The 20,958-nt window shown below is 41.2% G+C and overlaps 1 protein-coding gene across 2 annotated transcripts in view; it reads right to left on the bottom strand.

The window, feature by feature from the left end:
• Positions 1–20,958, bottom strand: part of DIS3L2 (DIS3 like 3'-5' exoribonuclease 2) — an 879,376-nt gene that overhangs the window by 798,005 nt on the left and 60,413 nt on the right. For both annotated transcript variants that reach the window (XM_078666543.1, XM_078666544.1), the window contains 2 exons: positions 14,851–15,009; positions 5,074–5,219 (listed from right to left, as the gene is read on the bottom strand). In XM_078666543.1, the coding sequence (XP_078522669.1) occupies positions 5,074–5,219; positions 14,851–15,009 (305 nt within the window). The remainder of the gene's footprint in view (positions 1–5,073; positions 5,220–14,850; positions 15,010–20,958) is intronic.

The raw sequence follows: 20,958 nt of genomic DNA, 5'->3' as shown, positions 1-20,958 counted from the left end.
ACGTTTATCAATAATAACTGCTTGTAATCAAGTAAAATTCAAATCATCACATGCTGTGTGCCACAAAGGGTATTACCACAGCAGTAAGTCCCCGCAACTCAAATTGAATTATCATTCAGCTAACAACTTTAAAGGTGTTTTAGAATTGCAATATTTTGTCGTCATTAGCATATTAGTTTTTGAAAATACACATATTTTTCTATCAAAATCCCTTTCCACTATGAGCAATCAAACTCACATTTCCAGAAGAAAAACCTTTTCTGAAAAAGCAATTTTTTCCTTTAAAAATCAAATCAGTCATTGTTAGAAAATACACAGTTCCTAAACATCAGCGTTTTGTTTTCATTGAGTACCGCCATGTAAAAATGCCTCTCATGGACAAATTATGCTTCAAATACCCAGATATTGGAATCAAAGGACATGCTTCCTCACCATAACACTAAGAATGCCTCTGGTATGCCAATAATGCCAACCATTAAACCAGGGCTACCACTGTGCCACGCCTGGATGCCCAACATACATCAGTTATGGCCATTGTTATGGGAGAAGCAGTTGCCACTCTGTCAGGAATGGCTAAAAACAGGCCAATCAGGCTGTTAATATGTCAGTGATGGCAGCAAGTATGTAATTACTAGACTTGTATGCCCAAAATAGTCAAGGAAGAATATTATGGCTGTGGCAGAATTATACCATGAATGGGCACAATTGCGTCAGAGATAATACTCTTATGATGGAGACCAGCATACATAGTTGGCAGCCCTTGACACTAGGAGTAGCTTTAAGGAACCATCACTGTTTATTAGGGAAGGACACAATGTCACACACCCACACAAAAATGAATGGGATGCTTTTAATTTTCTCTGCCCTGGATGCATACTCTCTTCTCCTCAGCTCTTTGGTTGAACATGCTACCTACTAGCACATTTTCACTCTAGTTCTTGCAGACACACCCTTTGGTGGGTCAGCCCTGGGTACTGCTGCTACTATTGTTTGATGTTACACACAGTGTGACTGATCGAGCAGGGCGGATAACATGGCCATTCTCTTTCTTAGGTATATTTAAAGAGGTTAAAGATGGTTCATACGGCAGACCGATATGGAGACGCTGCAGCTTTCACATGCTTCAACACCCTCCGCATACTCAGCAAGACCTACAAATGGACCCCCCCCCCCCGAATCCAGGAAGACCGTCACCCGTGCACTCATCACCAGCAGGCTGGACTACGGGAACGCCCTCTATGCCGGAATCAACAAATCTCTACTCCACAAACTTCAGAATGTCCAGAACGCCACAGCCAGACTCATCCTCAGCATCACACGACAAGACCACAATACCCAGCATATACGAGCAATCCACTGGCTCCCCGTCGAAAAAAGAGTGACCTTCAAGCTGCTTACACACACCTATAAAGCCCTCCACAACACCGGACCCCAATACCTCAACGAAAGAATCTCCTTCTACACCCCCAGAAGAAACCTTCGCTCCGCTGACCAGGCCTTGGCTGAAATCGCCTGCATCCACAGCCCCAGAACAGGAGGCACACCCTTCTCCTACATCATGGCCAAGACCTGGAATGAACTCCCCCTCAGCATCAGATGAAGCCCCAAACTGAAAGCATTCAGGAAGAGCCACAAGACCTGGCTTTTCGAAAGACCTGGCTTTTCGAATGACCTGAGCTGCCCAAATCCCCCCCCCCCCCACACACTCCCCCAGCGCCTTGAGACCCTCACAGGTGAGTAGTGCGCTCTATTCATCCCTGATTGATTGATAGGCCACCACAGTGTGTGCTTGAGTGTTATCAACAGGCCCTGCCATTGGTTTGGCTGTCTGTAACTCGTAAGGATAGTGAAATGAGCAGTGCTGCCTTCTTTAATATACACAGAATCTCTGAGATTGGCTTGGTTTGGCTTCACCTCTGAGAGCTACTTTGAGGGTGCTGGTGAGCTACCAGTAGCTCCCGAGCTACTGGTTGGAGACACCTGGGTGTAGTGATATCCCTGGACAGAATATCACCCTGCCAAATTACAGGTTTTACCCGGAGCAGGCTACAGATGATAAAGCAAACGCATCTCTGCACACATTTTCCTCCTATTTGAAGAAGCAGGAACATAGACATAGAAACAATTCTGGAATTCGAAGCCACTTGTGGCCTTCACCCTGGTAAATTCAAATCCTTCATGTTGACTCCCATACTGTGGCTGAAAACGTGTGATGCCCGGCAACTATGAAGGGGTGGGAATTAGGGGGGGATATTCTGGCTAAAACCGATAACTCCGGTCCTAGTACCTGCTCATCTAATTACTCTGTATTGAGGACCTAAGATCATAAGTAAAAATTTAGAGGTGGGCGGCTTTGAGCCATTTTCAGAAGTTGGATCTTTGAAGAATCTTCGAGAACTCTGAAAAATGTCTGGTTTGACAGTCGGTTGAGCATTCTAAAGTTCAACAGTATGGGAAATTACTTTAGACCCAGAAAGTTAAGGTTCATAACAACATGTAAAAGGGCCTGGTTAAGGTTAAAAAAGATGCTGAAAGATCACATCATTATCTTAATAGAATACTGTTGGGAGGTTGTATCCTCATCCTCCATTTGGGACCTCTAGTATTTTATGATCAATGAAGCATGGATCTCAAGGATGATCATTCAACAATATGCACAGATAAGGGAACAGGACTCAGGATCCAACAGAACAACACTGTGAACTGTTCACAGGAGTAGATATTGGACACTGTCCCTTGAGCTAAAAGCTATACATGATCTGCCTCCCAAGGAGGGGACTCCCAAGTTGGATGCCTACTTTTACGAACAAAAGGCAGACTCATCCGAGAGCATCTTTGCCCTGTTCGGTGCAATTGGAACATTTCATACAAGGGTAACTATTTTTGGTTTGATTCAAGTACTGTGGGACTTACAGCCTTATCAAGGTTATGGTTTCTGCTGATAGACAGTGGTATTTGCATGAGTGCAGCCAATAACCTCCCTCCCCCTTAAATGGCAAGTCAAGCCCAATGCAACTCAAAAACATATGGTGTTCTTCTCTCACGCAACAAGATGTTTTGCGAAAAGGAGAGCCATGATCAATATGTTGTCTTCTTACCAGAACATGCCTTATGTTCTGTTCTGTGATTAAATCTACTAAAGCCAGCAAAACTCTCCTCATTGCTCACAGAGCAGGGATTGGACTTGGTAAGCAGTGGCGTTCATACTCTTAATGGAAGTCTTGGAATCTCGCTCTAAAGGCATGCATGCGCTAAAACAAGGGAGATGCCTGCCTTCTGTGGTAAATCCAGGAATGTATTTTTAATTTGAGGAGCAAAACCTATTTCAATCAAATAGACAAAACATTCGCCAACAAACTTCCCCATGTCCGACTAACAAGAAGGAAAAAAACTGTTGTGGTGGGCACAAGTGGATATGCAATTTTACAACCTAAAATTACAGCATGTTTTCATAATAGCAGTTTCCAGCTTTTTATTCTACGCGGCAAGCTCCCCAACTAAGTCAGTGAAAGTCTGAACCCTGTTTCAGAGGTTAACTTGCATATATTTTAGAGTTAATAACATAGCAAGAACCTAGTTCCAGAGAAACAAAGGGCTGTGCAAGGAAAAAAGGAACATAGGAACAACACTCAGGATGAAACAATTTGCAATTGTGTGAATTAGTAGGAGAGGGGAAGAGTCAGAGGTTGTAGCACAGAGGAGTTGGTTGAAGGAGGACGTAACTTTTTTTAAATACTGGGCTTAAAAGTACAATTGTCTCCTAAAACGCATAGATTGATATGCTGCAGCAGGGACAGCCTGACTGTATTGTAAGTAACACACAGCTCCCATACAAAACAAAATAACCTAAGACTCAATGCTGCAGCTGCATCCCTGCAATACAATCTAAGAATACTCCCTCATGACCTATATTTCTTTTTTCTGATTCAACATGAATTCAGCATGGGCTGAACATAAACTTAGACAAAAACAGATTCCAAAAACACACACATATTTATAAATCTTAACATGGTTTGTTTATTTTCTTTCTTATATCAAAATTATTTTTAAACTATCTTTTACCAATTTTACATATAAAATTAATATTGTAGGCATATACACATGACTTTACAATATAATGACATCATATGACAACAACAACACACATTCCAACAAGCTCTCATACATGCATACCTCTTCAGCTACACTCATACCACATTCACAACTACATAATTGACCAATGCTATTCAGATCCTGCTATATGCAGTAGCTTTAAATGGTCGTGGTGACAAAAAACAAACGTATGTCTCCCACTTTCCAGATATATGTAGTTAAGAATGTGGTATGAGTGTAGCTGAAGAGGTATGCATGTATGAGAGCTTGTTGGAATGTTGTTTTTTGTTTCTTTACCTGGGGGTGCATGATGTTTACATATGCTAATGTCATTATATTGTAAAGTCATGTGTATATGCCTACAATAATAATTGTATATGTAATAACGGTAAGAGATATTATAAAACCAATTTTGATAAAAGAAAATAAACAAACAACGTTAAGATTTATAAATATGTGGATTCTGTTTTTGTCTAAACTTATGTTCAGCCCATGCTAAATACATGTTAAATCAGAAAAAAGAAATATAGGTCATGAGGGAATATTCTTAGATTGTATTGTTGCTTTTCCCCTCTTCACTCCGCCCTTAACATTTTCTCTAGAGGGAGTCCCCTTATTTTGCATAGCAGCCGCATCCCTGGCCTGAAATACAAATCAAAGTTCTGGGGCTCCAGCTCACTTGCCCTACACTAGGAACCAGGAGGTAACATTGAACTCTATAAACCACTTGCACACCAGGCTTTAATTTTCAAACTCAGATCCCACCTGCACTACCGACGTGAGAAAAAAATGATGGTTTCAAGTATGAGGGCAAGTTAAAAAAAATATATAGCACAGCTAAAAGCCGAATGGGCTTTGTCATTAAGGTGTGTCCAAACTCGAACATTATTCATTGTTTCCATTTACATGGCTTTTTCCATCTTTTAGCTCGCTTTCCATGAAACCTGGTGTCTACAACTAGAGGATACATGTCTGACTTACCTGAAGGAGTTCGCCTCTTTTGAGTCCTTCCGATACTTCAGCAAAAGACATGTAGGGCTCAAAAATTGTCTTCTTCCGGCCTTTGCTTGGCTTATTACGATTTTTCTTTTTATCAATTGGTGTCGACGTTGCCCCATTAAATCCAGCTGCAAAATACAATTTGTACAAAGTGTCTTAGACAACTGAATGTGATTTTATTCGATATGTCAAACATGTATCTATATATTTCTCATCTTGGAGTAACTCAACACTTCCCCTCACAGTGAAGTCATGGAGATTCTGGAGTTCTTCCTATGGTGGGTTTATTATTCTGGCTTCCTGGTCATAGGGATGCCTTCCCACCACGTGCGCAATACCTCAGCTCCTTCATTTCTTTGCCCTGCATGCTGTCCATGGTTTGTGCTCTGGGTACTTTCATCCTCCTTTACTGCGCCAAATACCCCTTTCTGACAGGACTCCCATTTGGAGCCACCCAAATGATCACAGGAGCCTCTGTCTTTTTATGGGTGGCTCCTTGGTCTCTGGGTATGCACCTTTGCGCACCACCTTATAAATGCATCTTCAGTTCACACTCAAAGAAACAAGCCATTATTTGCACCACATTTTAACCAATTTCATCCCACTCACGTCTGCATTAGAGTTTTTTATTTTCTTGCTTTTTTCACCCCATTTTCATAATCAATTTCAAGACTTACAAATTGGTTAAACCCCACAGAAAAATCATGTCGCCTGACCCCTTGATATATGCTTCAAAGACTTGCCAGTGTCCCACCTCCCTCTGCTCTGATACGTTGATGCTAATTTCAGATGTCCACTTTCTTGTACTTTTTGTTGGACCTTCAAATTGTCTTTGTCCAGGTCATGAAAAAGGTACAATCTTTTCTCCACTACCTGAGGGTCGTCCACGGTTATCTATTGCACTGGACAAATATACAGATCCATCGTCATCTCTCTCAAGTGAGTTTAAGAGAGGAGAGAACCAGACCACAGTATTCAATCCACTGCATGACTGCATGTTGCGGCCTTTAGCCATGTGTCATAGCACTGGGTGTTACTGCGCCCAATCTGACACCACAAGTAGAAACCACAGGACACACAGGCAGAGTGCAACTACATAATGCTCAGATTGTGTTGGTAGGAATGGTATTGAATGGGATTTGAAGATGTGACATGGATGAAGTTAGTGCCACAGAAAACATACAATGAGGTGGGCAGAATTATTAGGTAGAGGTTGCATATTCTTTGCTTTAGGGCTCTCAACTGTGCAATTTGAGACTTATGTTTCAATACTAATTTACATTGCCCAGGTTTCAGTCAAGGGAAATATTTTGTTGCGTCTCTGCTGTAAACAAAGATTAAAGAAAAAGGCAAGTGAATGGTGCCACAACTGCAAAATGGTGTCAAAAGTGAAAAATTTAACAAAACCCTCGTATAGTGGGAAGGGTAGGTCCTTACACTGGGCTAACATTTCTCTCAGGCTGTGATAGTTCGAGATGAAAAAACTGGTACACACTTCACTAAGCACTTTCACATTTGTTTGTTTCTCCATCATTACCTACCAAAACAACTTCAGGGTTAAGTACTGACTAACTATTAAAAACAGAGATAATGTATGGTACTGGAGAAATGCAGACCACAATTTTTTAATGGTACCACAATCAAATACCTCAAAGCTTCAAGGGGGTTACTGTGCACACCCTTAAAGCATGTTAGATGTGCATTTTGAGCACACCTTTTCATAGTTAACTGTACTGATTTAATACTATGGATAAATGAAGCAGTGGTGTGCCTAACTTGGGGTAGAGAAGAAGTGGGAAAGTGGCACAGCTTGATATTACTTGTGTCAAACCATGTTTTCAATTCTTAAATTACTAATGTTCGACACGAAATATATCGCACCCTGCCTGGTTCCCTAGGACTGTAAATCAACATGTTTACAATATTACATTAAGATTATGTCAAAGGAAAAAAAGCTTTGCAACATCAGGAATATTTGCAATATACCTTCCATTGTTCTATACTTTCCATTATAATAGGGTATGTTGAAGTTTGATATTTCAAACACTCTTATGTTCCTTATAATCCTAATGCAAGAGTGAAGGCCGACTTGAGACAACATACGTTGTTATTGCGTTTCATCACTAGGATACAGAGCCAGACCTGACTGACGGTCAACTGAGAGCTGTTCAAATGTTGCTAGAAAAATATGAAGATAATTTATGCCTAAATGAAAACCACAATTGAGGCAAACTGGGTTCACTATGTGTCCTTGGTGCAGCTTACTGAGCAAGTTTCAAAGTTCTCACCAAGTTGTAGAGAAGGGGACAAAGAATAACAAAACTCATGATGTGCCCCAACGCATGGCATTACGGCTTGTTTTAAGGCCAGTTATAGTTGCAAAATACTACATTTTGGTCATTGGACAGTGAAACTGGGAATTGGAGTGACAAGGTACTTCTAATATCTTTGAACTGAATTTAAGTTTTCGCCAACTAACGGGAGCATAGCATTACGCTCCTCCCCTGTCAAGGGTGCATCTCTCAATAATGATATTCTCTTTTCCTCTCCACCATCCCTTCTCTAACCCACTCCCTTCTTCAGTCTTAACAATTTCCTAGTTTATCCCAGACTATCTCTAGTCTCTGTAACTCCCTTGCTATAATCACTACTCTTTTGAAACCAGTGTGAAGCCTTCCTCTAAGTGCCAACCAGCCTACTACCAGCCTTCAAGATAATTACTGATGTCACACTAGAGACAAGGAAGGAAACTAGGAGCTACAGAGAAACTGCACTTCCCTCAGACCAGTCATGGCACTGCAGAATGGCAGATTGGTCCTGCATATCAGGGTTCTTCGTCTTGAATACTCCATGCCTTGAGAGCAACAAACAAAGGATGTTTCCTGTTTAATAGTTGATAAGGTCTTCAGACTACCCAGAGCTGGTTGTCCAATTGGTGCCTGTCACAACAAAGCAAACAGAAAAAGATGATGAACGGAGCGCTGAAACCTTTCAGACACTCACCCCAGTCACAGATCTGGTTTGAATCTATCATTGTTCTTTGGCTCACTTCGCCACCCCAGTTTAGACCCAGATATATGCAAATCAGTCTTGACCCTGTGCCTCATGGCAACAGTCCAGCCTGAATTGCCAAGCCAGGTCTTCCCTGGACCGGAAACAAGCATCCTGGGTATGCCCAGGCATGGGTCCCTTGCTCACTTTCCCACTGGATTCAACCTAGCCTGGCTGATGATGGGTGTTACCCCAAATCCGGTCTCAGGACGCTAGTTTCCGGTCGAGGGAAGACCTTGTTTGGCAGTTCGGGCTGGACCAACTTCTCTTTGTGTTTGCCTTGGTGCATTTCTAACAACAAGATAACCCTACATTTATCAGATTCAAGTTGGCAGAATGTCTTCATATCTGGTTCCACCATGACATATAAGCATCCAGCATTCTGCAGACAAATAATGTAGTTGGGAATCACTGCGCTCACAACATCACTCCATTTCATGTGGCAACGCAAAACATTCAAACAACTCAGATATTCCATATAGTTGAACACAGCTGTACTCAAAACTCACTAACCATAGCCTCAAACATTCAGATCCTCCAAATTAATACATTATGTGCAAAAATACAGACCATGACATCACGACTCAGAGGTTCCATACACTTTGACCTCATCAAGCAATGTACACCCGACTCTTCTAAATACCATATACCGCTCCATAACATATAGACTGCCACTGAGGTCAATGCAAAAAAAACAAAAACAAAGGGATGATGGACGGGGTGTTGAACATTGCAAGCACTCACCCCCAGTCAACTGATCTGGGTTTAATCCATTATCCCCTTTGGTATCGCTTTGTTCGCCCTTAGTTGGCAGGGTTTGCCCAGACGTGGGTCCCTTGCTCACTTTGCCACTGGATTCAAGCTATCCTGGCTGATGACGGCGGATAGCCAGAAACCGGTCCCAGGATGCTTGTTTCCGGTCCAGGGAAGACATGGCTTGGCAGTTCGGGCTGGACTGTTCCCACGAGACAGGGTCAGACTGATTTGCATATGGCCATGTCTGAACTGGGGTGGCGGAGTGAGCTAAAGAATGATGATGGATTAAACCCAGATCAGTTGACTGGGGTGAGTGTTTAATTTGCTCCAACGCTCCGTCCATCATCCCCTTTGGTATCACTCAAGTAAATGCAGCACATTTACCACTTCCACCCTTACCGATGACCCAACTAAAACAACAAGAAATAAGACTCTGGACAGTGACCGAAATCTCAGCATGCGAGGACATACGTATGGCAGAATGTACTCTATACAAATCTACATAAAGAAACCATAAAAATGGTACAATGAAAGTGCGGTACTAAGAAGAAAAGAAGCAATGGGAATTGAAAGAAATAACATCTACCTGTGGTAACAACAGCAGAGTGCTGAAGGATTCTCCAGGGTCCACCATTTGATGTAAAACATAATTTTGTTTAAAAAGTTGGTAGCTCACGCCTAGCACACGCTGCACATGATATGTTCCAGAGTCCAGTTCCTGAGCATATGCTTGGTGGAAGGAAGGAAGAGAAAGAAAAATACCAAGGCTGGGGTATTTTCTCCTCTCTTTACCTCCTGGATGCCTTAAGTCACTTCCACTCCCCATACGCTTTGCCTTCTATGTCTCTTGAGCCTTCATGAGTTGTGGGCTTCCCTGGTTTAAGCTGAATATACCGGGTTTACCTGCTCTTCGGATCATCGGAATCCCGTTCTCCAACCGCATCCCTACAGCGAGCCAGCAGGATGCTGTTTTGAAGTAATCAGGTGAGGAAAAGGAAAATCTAAGGGAAAGGAAAGTTTAAGGTCTGCTGTGAACATTTGAAAAACGATTGGCCATGGGGCATGGCAGACTTCTTCTGCTGATGTCTGAACATGGTAAAATGCCTATCTAGGCAAGGAGTTGGGAAGAACACAGCACAGATCATTTCACATGGCTAAGGAACAGCTCTCGAAAAGAGCCACATAGATGTGAAATGTAGCTAATCTGGCCATCACTTGCTGGGTCTGTGAAGATGCTATCCGTTTATCATCTATTTCCCACGTCCCTTTGACTCTCCTCAAAGGTATGAGGATAGGAGGTAACTGGCTGTCTTGGGTTGCTTGTGTTCCGGTTCAAGCAGGACGAGGCTCGGCAGTCAGAGCTAGACTCTTCCTAGTGGAGAAGTGCCAAGACTGATTGACATCTACCTGGGTCTAATCTGAGGTGGCATGGAAGACAAAAGAGCAATGGGCTGGAAAGCTACCACGAGCGATTGATAGTGATAAAGAAAATTAGAAACATTCCTCGTATCGTCTTTTGTGTGCTTGATGCAACGCTCTAAGTTGCTATGGGTATGCCCAAACGTGGATCCTGTGCTCACTGCGCCACTGGAGCCAAGTAGCACCCGACTGACGAGCCCCAATCAGGGCGAAGCTGGTCTTGGATTGTTATGTTCCGGTTCAGAAAGGACCAAGCTTGGTAGTTTGGGCTGGGCTGTTACTTTTGGAGCCAGACCAAGACTGATTTGCATATTGCTGGCTCTAATCTGGTTTGGAATGCTACCTGAGTGATTGCCAGTGGTTAGACAAATTGCAAGCATTCCTCAGTTCACCGTAACAGTTCTCAAATCTTAGGCGTGCTTAATGCAGTGCTAAACCAGCGGTGTTTTGACGATTAGGAGCAAAGTTGATATTGCAGAGATTTTAGCTTCGCCCCAGTGCAGATTCATATCACCTAGTCTTATGTTGATAGATGGTAGAATCAGCAGATCAGGGATATGTTTCATTGATTGCTCTCCACTCTTTCCCTTTACGACTGGGAGATGATTACGTTTAAGCATGGTGATCAGAATCTTTTTTGCAACGAATATATTTTTACTAGTCCGTGAACTCCACGAGTTACCAATCACGGTCAGGATCAAATTTCAAACTTAGTTTACTCGCATACACAGCTATTTGTTAAAACTACTCATCTTACCAAGCAGAACAGTGGACGGGATCAGAAGAATACCATTGAAATTTGAGGTATAAAAATTCATAACTCTGCTTGCACAGAAGCAGTCACTGGTGCGGTTACCATCTCCTAGAACTCCCTATCCTTGTGACAGCAGACTGAAGCCCACACACAACCTTCAGAAAACATCACCTCTTCAGTCAGTTACTAAATTAATTGTTCCTAAATTTACTGATGCCAAATTGCTAATATAGTATTGCAATTTCTCATCCACTGCAACATGCATTTCTTAAATGTTTTCCTGCAGTACAGTTTAACATGATATGACATTTGAGCTGTCTGTGAAGTGTCCCAATACCTTGTAAACCAGGATCTCTATATAATTTTATTTTCTCTTAATGGTATTAATTTTTTTGCATGCAACTTGCATGAGTACTTTTAGTATTGTTCTTGCCTTGGTGGAAGAAGGTGCTATGACTTAGTGAAATAATTACTCAAGTAGAACAAAACCTTTATATGACTGAGTGTGGAATCTTTGTTCTCTTTAAGAATAATGCAGGTATTCGATTAGTTTAAAACTCAGGAATGGCTCCCTTTTTATCCAGCTTTTTATCCAATAACATACTAGTCTGAGTTCAAAACTGCCATTTGCAAAGTTCATGTTAGAATCCTTCGACAAACTCTTTCCTACTAGGTAACACACAGGTGAATTGCGCCTGCACCCAATGTCCTAAACTGGACAAGTGAATCCATTATCAAACAAATATTCCAAAAGGAGTCATGACGTATCCATCTCCTTCGACTCCGAATATAGGGGATCCAGATTTTAAACGGTGGTGAATGTTGAAGAAACAACCCTATGGTCAAACAGCCCAGCCCGTTTGCCCCGTGAGCTATATATAGATGGCCTGATGACTACAAGAGATTAATGAGCTAACAATTTCTTGCTAGACTGACATGAAGTCTTTAGAGTTACCCAACTTTAACACTGGGCAAAACAGGCACTAGGGAGAGAGGCTGCAGCTATCCAACAAAAGTGGTAGCTATATTTAAAGACGCAAACATGTCACAAGCCATAACCCACATGTACAGAGCAGTGGAACCCAACCTACAATTACAGTCATTACATTATATAATTAAAAGGTCTAAATAATTAGGCAAGGCAGTAACAAAGCAGCTGGATAATGATTTGGCAAAGGGCTGCTAAATTCTCCATTTGGGCAAAATACAAAAGAAAAGGCCTTAAAGGCAATGTTAAGATGGTACATGATCAGAGTCAGATGAAAGAGTCTACAAGGTGAGACAGAGGGATGATGGAGAGGATGCAGAATCGCATGCGTTAGGAATGTGAATTTATAAAGGGGTTTTGGAGGAAAGTAGTAGCCAAAATATGACAAAACTAAAGTCAACTTGAACATTAACCCACTGTTATTGTTGGAAGATAGGGACAAAGTGGGATTGTATCTGCTCAATACAGCAACAGATAACCTCATTACACTAATGGTGATAGCTGCCGGGCTTACCATCGCAAACAAATTGAAGGCTCCTGATCTCCACAATAAACAGATGAAGGGCCAAAATGTGGAATCTTTTTGCAATGGTAAAATTGACTGCAACACTGGAGAATAAAATGTCTTCATTACCGAAAAGATTGCCTCTTCACATGCTTTTGAAAAGGGGGCTAAGGCATGAGCACTGAGCAGACTCCCATGATAGACTTGATTTGATGGTATGGCATGCATTTGTCACCAGGTCACAATTCAGATTAATGTACTTATAATTGCAAGATTAACTACCTTAGTCTTGTAGATATACTAGATCAATAACCAAAGTATGTCTAATAGACAAACAGCAAAGGAGGGGTTGGGGGTGTGAACAAGGATTTGGGGATTATTGTTGGACTGACATTGTCCTTTGAGCTATGACCTAGAAAACATGGTAAATTCACTGATTGCTCTGAAACGTCCATGTGAAACATTATGCTGCCATTACACTAAAAGAGTTTTTTTTAACAAAGTGCATGTACCTATGGAACAACATCTGGTCTCACTGTGGACTTAAAAAGTTCAATAAAGTTGTCAAAATGCTCTGCTGATCCACAGGACATCAATACATTTCCCACCCTTCACAATATTGACTTTCCCAGTGAAAGTCTTTGAGAAAAAGAGTACCTACACGACTTAAAATCCCCTTCTTTCTGATAATTTGCTGCAGGATTTGCACTCGGGTGTTAGATCTGGCAGAGACAGTTATGCTCCGGGGTACTTGATGATGCACTCCATGACACTGACAATAAAAACTCTTCCCTTCTCATACTCCCAAGATTTGTCAGCCATCTTCGACATGGTCAACCACAAAAACCTGCTCAATAAAATAGGGAAACATTTGGGCCAAAGGGGGCAGCTCTCTTAATACTTGACTGACCTGAAACAGCAGATAGAAGCTGGGCCTCAACTATCCTGACAAGTACTGTGCTGTAAGGATTCAAAGAAAAATCCACATGGACACCAATATTCTTCAACCTATACCTCAATTATCTTGACAATCTACTCCAAAACTTTGGTATACCACACTATTTAGGTGCCAATGCTGCATCATTTGTAGGATGATACTAAACTTCGTGCCTTTAGAGAATATTTATGATTGGCTATCCTTGCATCACCTGAAGCTTAATCCTAAAATAAACTTAATTATTCATCATCTCCCCTCCCCATGCCAGTTTAACCCATAATCTTGGGTAAACTCCTTTTCAAGCCATGATAAAACGAATACATTGTGTGCACAAAATCATTGTGTTTTACCATATGCTGCAGGCAAAAACAGTCAGAAAAACACAGTTCCACTTAAAGTTACTTCAAGAAACTACATCTTACATACCAGCACAAGACCTCAAAGCGAGAGTTCAGTAATTAGTGTGGGTCAGACTAGATTTTGGAAAGTTCACCTCACCGCTCTACAGGCCATTCTCCAAGCTACAATCAAAGTAATCCATTTTGGATCACATAACTCATATGCTTGCCATGATTCGATCGTTACCCACTGATGACAGTAACATCAACAGAACAGCTTTGACTGTATACATAGTAATATACCAATTAACCAAACTACTTGGCACAGAAACTAAAAAGCCCAAGTGGCACATGACATTCTGAGACCTACTCTTGGAACTCCAGGATGAAGAACGGCACTCTGCAACTGACTTTTTTTTGGCCGTTTTTAATTAAAGTCTGAAACGCCCTTCTTCCCGAACTACACACTAGCACCTCATGTCGTTTTCAAAAATAACTAAACATCTCGTCCTTGATGGTCATGTGACAAAGGGAAGTACTATGTGGCCCTCTTTTCTATAATTTTCCATTTTTCAGCTCTCTGAAGATCCTGGAGTTTCTCAATCCTACACTTTTTTCCTCCTAGGTGATTCCATAAAACTGAAAATCATAAATCATTTATCCTTTCAAGTGTCTACTGGATATTTTTAAATATGTTTGTTCATTACTACCTAACTAACTTAATTTTCTACCATAAAATCCCTTACGCTACATCAAATTATTTTTAATTGCAACTCCCGGTTGTTTTCTCCATTAGTAGTTTTAACTTCCTCCATTAAATATTTCAGTATTCAAGTACTGTGTCCTACTTTTTTGGAAATCTTAAATTTCATAATACGCCCAAAATTCAAATAGTGCAGCAAATATAATCTTGGCTTTAGGCCCTCTCTGCAATAGTTTGTACATTACAATACTGCAAATTAATAAAATTAGGTGGGTCTGTCGAACAAAATGAGAAAAGTGTTTATGTACCTCTGGGAGTTCCAATTTGCCTTATGTTAATTCGGCAGTCCGAGATGTTCATGGTTTCAACTTGGGATTCAGAAAGTTGCCTTCTCCGGTTGATGCTTGGAGGAGACGTGGCGGACTCAGAGTTATTTCGTGATCTGGTCAAAGCACTCTTGTCATTACCTGAAACCAAAGTAGACAATCAAGGACAGTTATCACCTGTACTTTTTGGTTAAATGTTCAGACATATATGCATATATTCATGGTTAAGGCACACTTTCCATTGAAATGGCATTTTCTTTTTTATTTGCTTACAACTTTGTCCCCCATCAACAGATCTGCACCAAACCTGGGCATGTTTAGCGTAATCAACTAAGGTCTGGCATGCCACATTCTACGCAGTTCCACGCAGAGTTTAAAAAAGAAAAAGACTGGCCTTCCCATTTAGTCTTTTGCTTGGAGCTACAGCCAAAATCACTGACCAGAATGACAGTAAAAGTGGCATAAAAGCAGAACTTTACTCAGACACCATGCTTTTGGTTTGGAGTAAATCTATTCAGCAATGTTTGAGATATTACCATTTAAAAAAGGTGCAGGGAAAAGATTAATGCTTTTCTAAATCTTTTCAGTTCAAAAGCTATTTGTTGATTTCTCATAACCATGTCACTGTTTAATGAATATGCTTGAAAGTTGGCAGGCACTTGCTATGTTAAGATTACTCTTGGTATTTTCAAATGCATGCCGATCCGTGCTGATGGGGGTAGTTAAAAGAAGGGTCTTGGGAAACAAGTGTCTATTTGCTAATTAATATGGCACTGTGTGGCACATCTGTACAACATTTAGCAGAAGCTTGGAAGTACTGATCTTCAGAAGGCATGTCAGGATTTGTGATAATCCCTCAAGGGATAAGGGGAAGGTTAAAGGCGGGAGGTCCATATAATTTAAATTTGCTTACCATTTCCGTGCTGTTTGAGGACACTGCATCAAATGTGGCAGGCAGTTAGTAATTCATACCCAGTGCGTGCAGAATGATTTTGGGTGGAGTAAAAAAGGGGATCAAGCACTTTTGATTAACTGATAACATTGGTATAATTTGATCGATCTGCACTAAATTTGGAAGCAGATTGACATGTTTAACCTGCTCTTACTTTTCTTAGTTCCATGCGGGTACATGGAGGGTGGGGCAGATTTCAAGAGGGAAAGAGTTGAAAAAGTGTCCTTTTGCCAGCAAATGTCACACCATATAAAAGACCTGCACACAATCTGACAGACATTTATAAGGTTTCGTTTTCTGAGCACATCAGTCAAGCATGGGAAATGGCGGCAGGGGCTGTATATACATTCAGTAATAACTTTGGTGCCGTTTGATGAATCTGTAAGGTGGTATTTGGTGGTTAGTAAATTAAGTCCAGTGCAAAACCAAGCAGTCCCTTCTACCAACCCCGGTTGGGCATAGCTGAAGCAGGATGGGCACAAGGCCTGGCCAAAAGCCATGTGCAGAGCAGAATGGGTACAGGGCAAAGCACATGCAGTACATCACAGAACCCATTAAGTTCACAGGAAAACAAACATAGCTAAAAGGTCAGTAATGAGTCCCACCACAACTGGCAAATGTCAGGGCCTTTTCAGTTCACTGATCCATAATTAATTGACCATAACTGTGTGTGTGTTAGTGAAATATACATACAGTGTGTGCGTGTGCACACATACGTACTATAAACATACCTAAAGAAATAAAGGACTAAAAACGGATTAACTCACCAGAGAATACATCCAATCTTTAAATTCCCACTACAACATCTCAGCTTTTGCCTTCCTCAGATAGTAGAAGATAGTTTTTCTCATTGGCTGCTCAGCTGACAGTGTTGGATTTTCAAAAATCATCATCAACAAACATTCCATGTGGAATGTAGAATCCATGCAGTCCTCTCATATATTGTGATGTGGTCATCTGCGATTGTCACTAATGATCAGCCCACCTTGATGCAAGGATTTCAACCAGCAAATGCAAATGTTTTCTCTGAAGTGCAGTAGTCTTTATGTGATGTACCTTACAGAATCAGAACTGTGACTCCCTGCCTTTGTTATACCTTGTTTGATTACAGTTCACACAGTAAGAGCTCTGAATTTAATTTCGGGTTGCTTCACTACAAAGGAGGTTAAGTACACTTACTGGGAGCTAAAATCAAACAAGCTGTGACATATAAAGAGGTTTGAAAGGGCGTATCACACATGAACATGTTTTACAAACATGATAAATCACAACTTCTATAACACGAGGCACCAAGGAAATGGACCTTTTACTCTCTGATCAACATGTGTAATTTACTTGAATAATGTCAGTGAAAAGACTGTAAACACAACAATATGCTGGCTTAGCAGTACATTATTTGTCCATGCTTCAGGAATCAGAATTTAGCAAAAATATAATAAGAAACTTTAAAAGTCTGAAGCCAATCATTTTAACCCTGCAGACAATTTGCTGTCAAACATGAAGATGTTCCATACAGAGCAGGTCTTCATGAAAGAACTAATGGACAACAGAGACAAGTTCTGTAAATCACTGTTAGAAATGCTTGTGCAAAGGAGGACCCAGCATTAGTAACAATACCACGTGATCGATGCGTATCTGAACAAATCTCAGGATGAAACTAATTTAATATTCATATTGGAATATTCAATGATAATGAAGTTTTGGACTCATTTGACGCCAGGCTCAGACAATTTCTGGTCTACGTTTAAAAATGATATCAACATAGCGGGCTAATTTCCATTAAAAATATCAGAGTATTGCTCTACAAGTCACTTGGCGGGCTTCCACTTCTTATTTACATACGTGTTCTATTCAATGCATGGTTTATCTTCATCAGAAGAGCTTGTTCAGATGGCAGCAAACGCGGACTGCATTGTTAAAAAGAGGTCATCCGATAGTTCTAACCTATAAGTTTTAGAAACTGATTTAAATATCTAGCACTATTGATTTAATCTTTATATCCAAACAAATGTGGGACAAATTAGCAGTTATAGTGTACTATTAAGTCAGTTTAGTGACTACAACTTTACTACAATTGTTTAAGCTTCACAGAGATTAATTAAGCAAGCTCGTTGTATAATTCCCCATACTGCATCGCTTACTAAAGGAATCAATGGACTTTGATGGAATCTGATCAACTGTCTTAGGTTACTCAGCAGGTTATTGCTGTCTCCATGCATGATATTTCATCTTGTTTGGATAAGTCAGCTGACAGCTGGAGTAATCACAGATGCCTTTAACTCAATTACAGCTACCAACCTTCGTGTACCCACTGGTGGTGGTATTCCTTATGTAGCTGGCAAGAGGTTTGACAAAACATGCAACGTAATGAGTCGGAAACTTCAATCTGCCTTGAGATGCTCCCTAGGGGACCCAGAGGAAGTTATTATCTTTAGGGCAGCCTATAAAAAGGCCATCACTGAACACTAGCTCTAGAATAGAAGCAAATCTTGGGAGGGAATACCAAATGCTTCTAATAACAGGGATCCGGCTGCCTTCTGGAAGGTCAACAGGCTAACTACTCAGCAGAATTTTCTCAAATCCAGCCTAGACACACTTATAGAAGCTCTAGCTTGGATTCTGCACTTTTAATTAATTTAGTCCTATTGTTAATGGCGGTGGACAGGCAACTCAAAGTGCTTGACAGTATAGCAGCAGCTGCACCAGCATATTATAGCGCCTGACCGCAGCTCCAGCGCTGCGCGATCCTGGATTCCAGCAGACACGACAATCCTGTGGCGGTCCAACCACCACACTCAGACTACTGCAGGCGGGCCCACAGGTTTGGTCACAGTGAAAGGGGACTCGAGCTGTAACCCAAGATGGCTGCAGAGCCAATCTCGGTACAGTGGAACAGTGCCTTAATTTGCACTTGCTCACCCTCAAATATGTGTCTGTCCTTGGTGGATCCATACATCTGGCTTCCATAAATCTTAGTTCAATCTTGGACAGTGTCAGTAGATCAAAACTGTGGTCCATCTAGTCACTCATGTTAATAATGGGGGCCATGGGGGTTTAGTGCAAGCAACAAACATCTAATGCTGCTAGCCGCATGCTGCACAAGCAGTTTTTAGAAGTTAAACCCAACTCCGGTATCTCACCTTGTGTGGAAATCAATCAAATGGTGCCAAAGTTACTGGAAAATTAATTAATTTGTTTACCACCCCGCACCTTTATCCACCGTGTCAGACCTGCATGAAACATACTACCCCCTCCCCTGAGCTTAACTTGACAAATGAATAGAAATCTAAACAAGTACACTCCTGACCAGTTTTGTGCTACTTGTCAAACAATGTCATAACACTTTTTGAGCCACAGCCTCCGCTTAATCATTCCCCCTTGATGGATCCGCATGAAAATCAACTTAACAAACGAGCCAGATTTTGTGCAGATTGATGAAACAACACCGTTATGGGAAAATTAAAGATTTTTCCCCCCACCCCAAGTCCCCCATTTCATCTCATTGACTCCAGACATTCCTGTACTGAGTTTGCCTTCGTAACAGTCTGAAAAAAGTCACACTATTCATTGGACAGCACCAAACTTATCAGCAAATTAACACATTTTGGACTCTTTAGCTGTGACCAGACGTGACAGTTTTCTATTTAGTTCAAAGTATGAAGAGTAAGCTAAACAAGTGTCTGCAAAGTTTCATGCAAATCTGTGAAACTGCACCAAAGAAATGAGAAAATCTAGGGACTAATAATCCTGCAGGGCTCGTAGGGGACATGCCTTGACTTGTGTGCTACACAGGGGGGTTGAACCGTGTCTGGCCACTGTCCTTTATCAATAGTTATTAGACTTAATGCATACTCCAAATACAAAAAGATCTGGGACATTGGCTATGTTGGATAAGTCATTATCTTGATAAGAAAAACTCTCTACCTTGTTTTATTGTTGGGTTACCTTATTTGTTATCTACGATCAACTCTGACGGATTTGAGAATACATACCTTAACAGATGCCGACATGTATTGTTATATATTACAAATCTCAATAAAGAAAAGTTTTTTGTTTTTTTTAAATTGAAAAATCTGTGATTTTTTAACACCATCTCACATTTTTGCATTCCGCCCCGGTTTGATGTTGGATCTGTATAAAAACCGAGATTCCCGCATTGAGCTTAACTTGCTAAAAGCTTGAGAAATTTTATACAGACTCCTTAAACAATACCTAAATTATAAGGTAATCACACATTTTTCCCTTTTACTGCTGGTCCCTCAACAGATAGGCACGAAACTTGCCAAACCCATAAAAGACTTAACATGCTAAATGTTCTGCCAAATTTCAAGGGGATTTATCAAAGGACGCTCCTATTATTAGCAAATGAACAGCTTTTTCATTCAAAAACATTTTGTTTTTTGCAGTAGCGGATATGTCGAGTCAAACAGGCCCGTAAAACAACCAAACAAAATCATTCTTTTCCAAAAACATTTTATTTAAGTACAAGGCAATATTCACGATGAAGTGGTATATACAAATTACAATTAGATCAACATGTTTCATAATGCAAAAAAAATAACATAACATAAGAATACACCCTTCACCTAAACCCTCAGGTGGGTAGCAGAATTCCCTACATAACACAGCAAAGTACAACGCATTTGAGTTGGCTTACAGCAAATGAACACAGTTTTGACTTTCCTTTTAACTGAAACATCCCTGAGGGAGTTTCACAAATGTAAAAATACCAAGATAGCTCTCTATTTTAACCATTACTAGCCTAGCCAAAATCTTTTTCAAAAGTTACTATGTCGGGAGGAGGAGCCAAGATGGCGACCGAGATGGCTGCGTAAACGCTCGGCTCCGTGAGCCTTCTCACCCCGCGCATACATCCTGGCAACTATCCTGGGCCGTAACGGCATATTTATGTAGGCGAAGGATAACCTTCACTTACCGTTTGCTCCTGAGGCTTCTGCTTGCTGCAGACCCGTTGAAATGTCACCGACTGTTTTGCGGCCTTCAAGGAGCTGGGACCGGGGCCTCGAGTGTGAAGAGTGGCCGGCCGAGACTACAACAACAGCGGCCTCTGGTGATGGTGAGGAGTCGGCCGGAGGGAACTGACGACCTGCTGGCCGATGGCGACAGTGCCGACCTAG

This window comes from Lissotriton helveticus, chromosome 11 (genome assembly GCF_964261635.1).
Source record: "Lissotriton helveticus chromosome 11, aLisHel1.1, whole genome shotgun sequence".
NCBI lineage: Eukaryota > Metazoa > Chordata > Amphibia > Caudata > Salamandridae > Lissotriton > Lissotriton helveticus.
The sequence above is the reverse complement of the archived record's forward strand: the minus strand, read 5'-3'. Positions and strand labels throughout refer to the sequence as shown.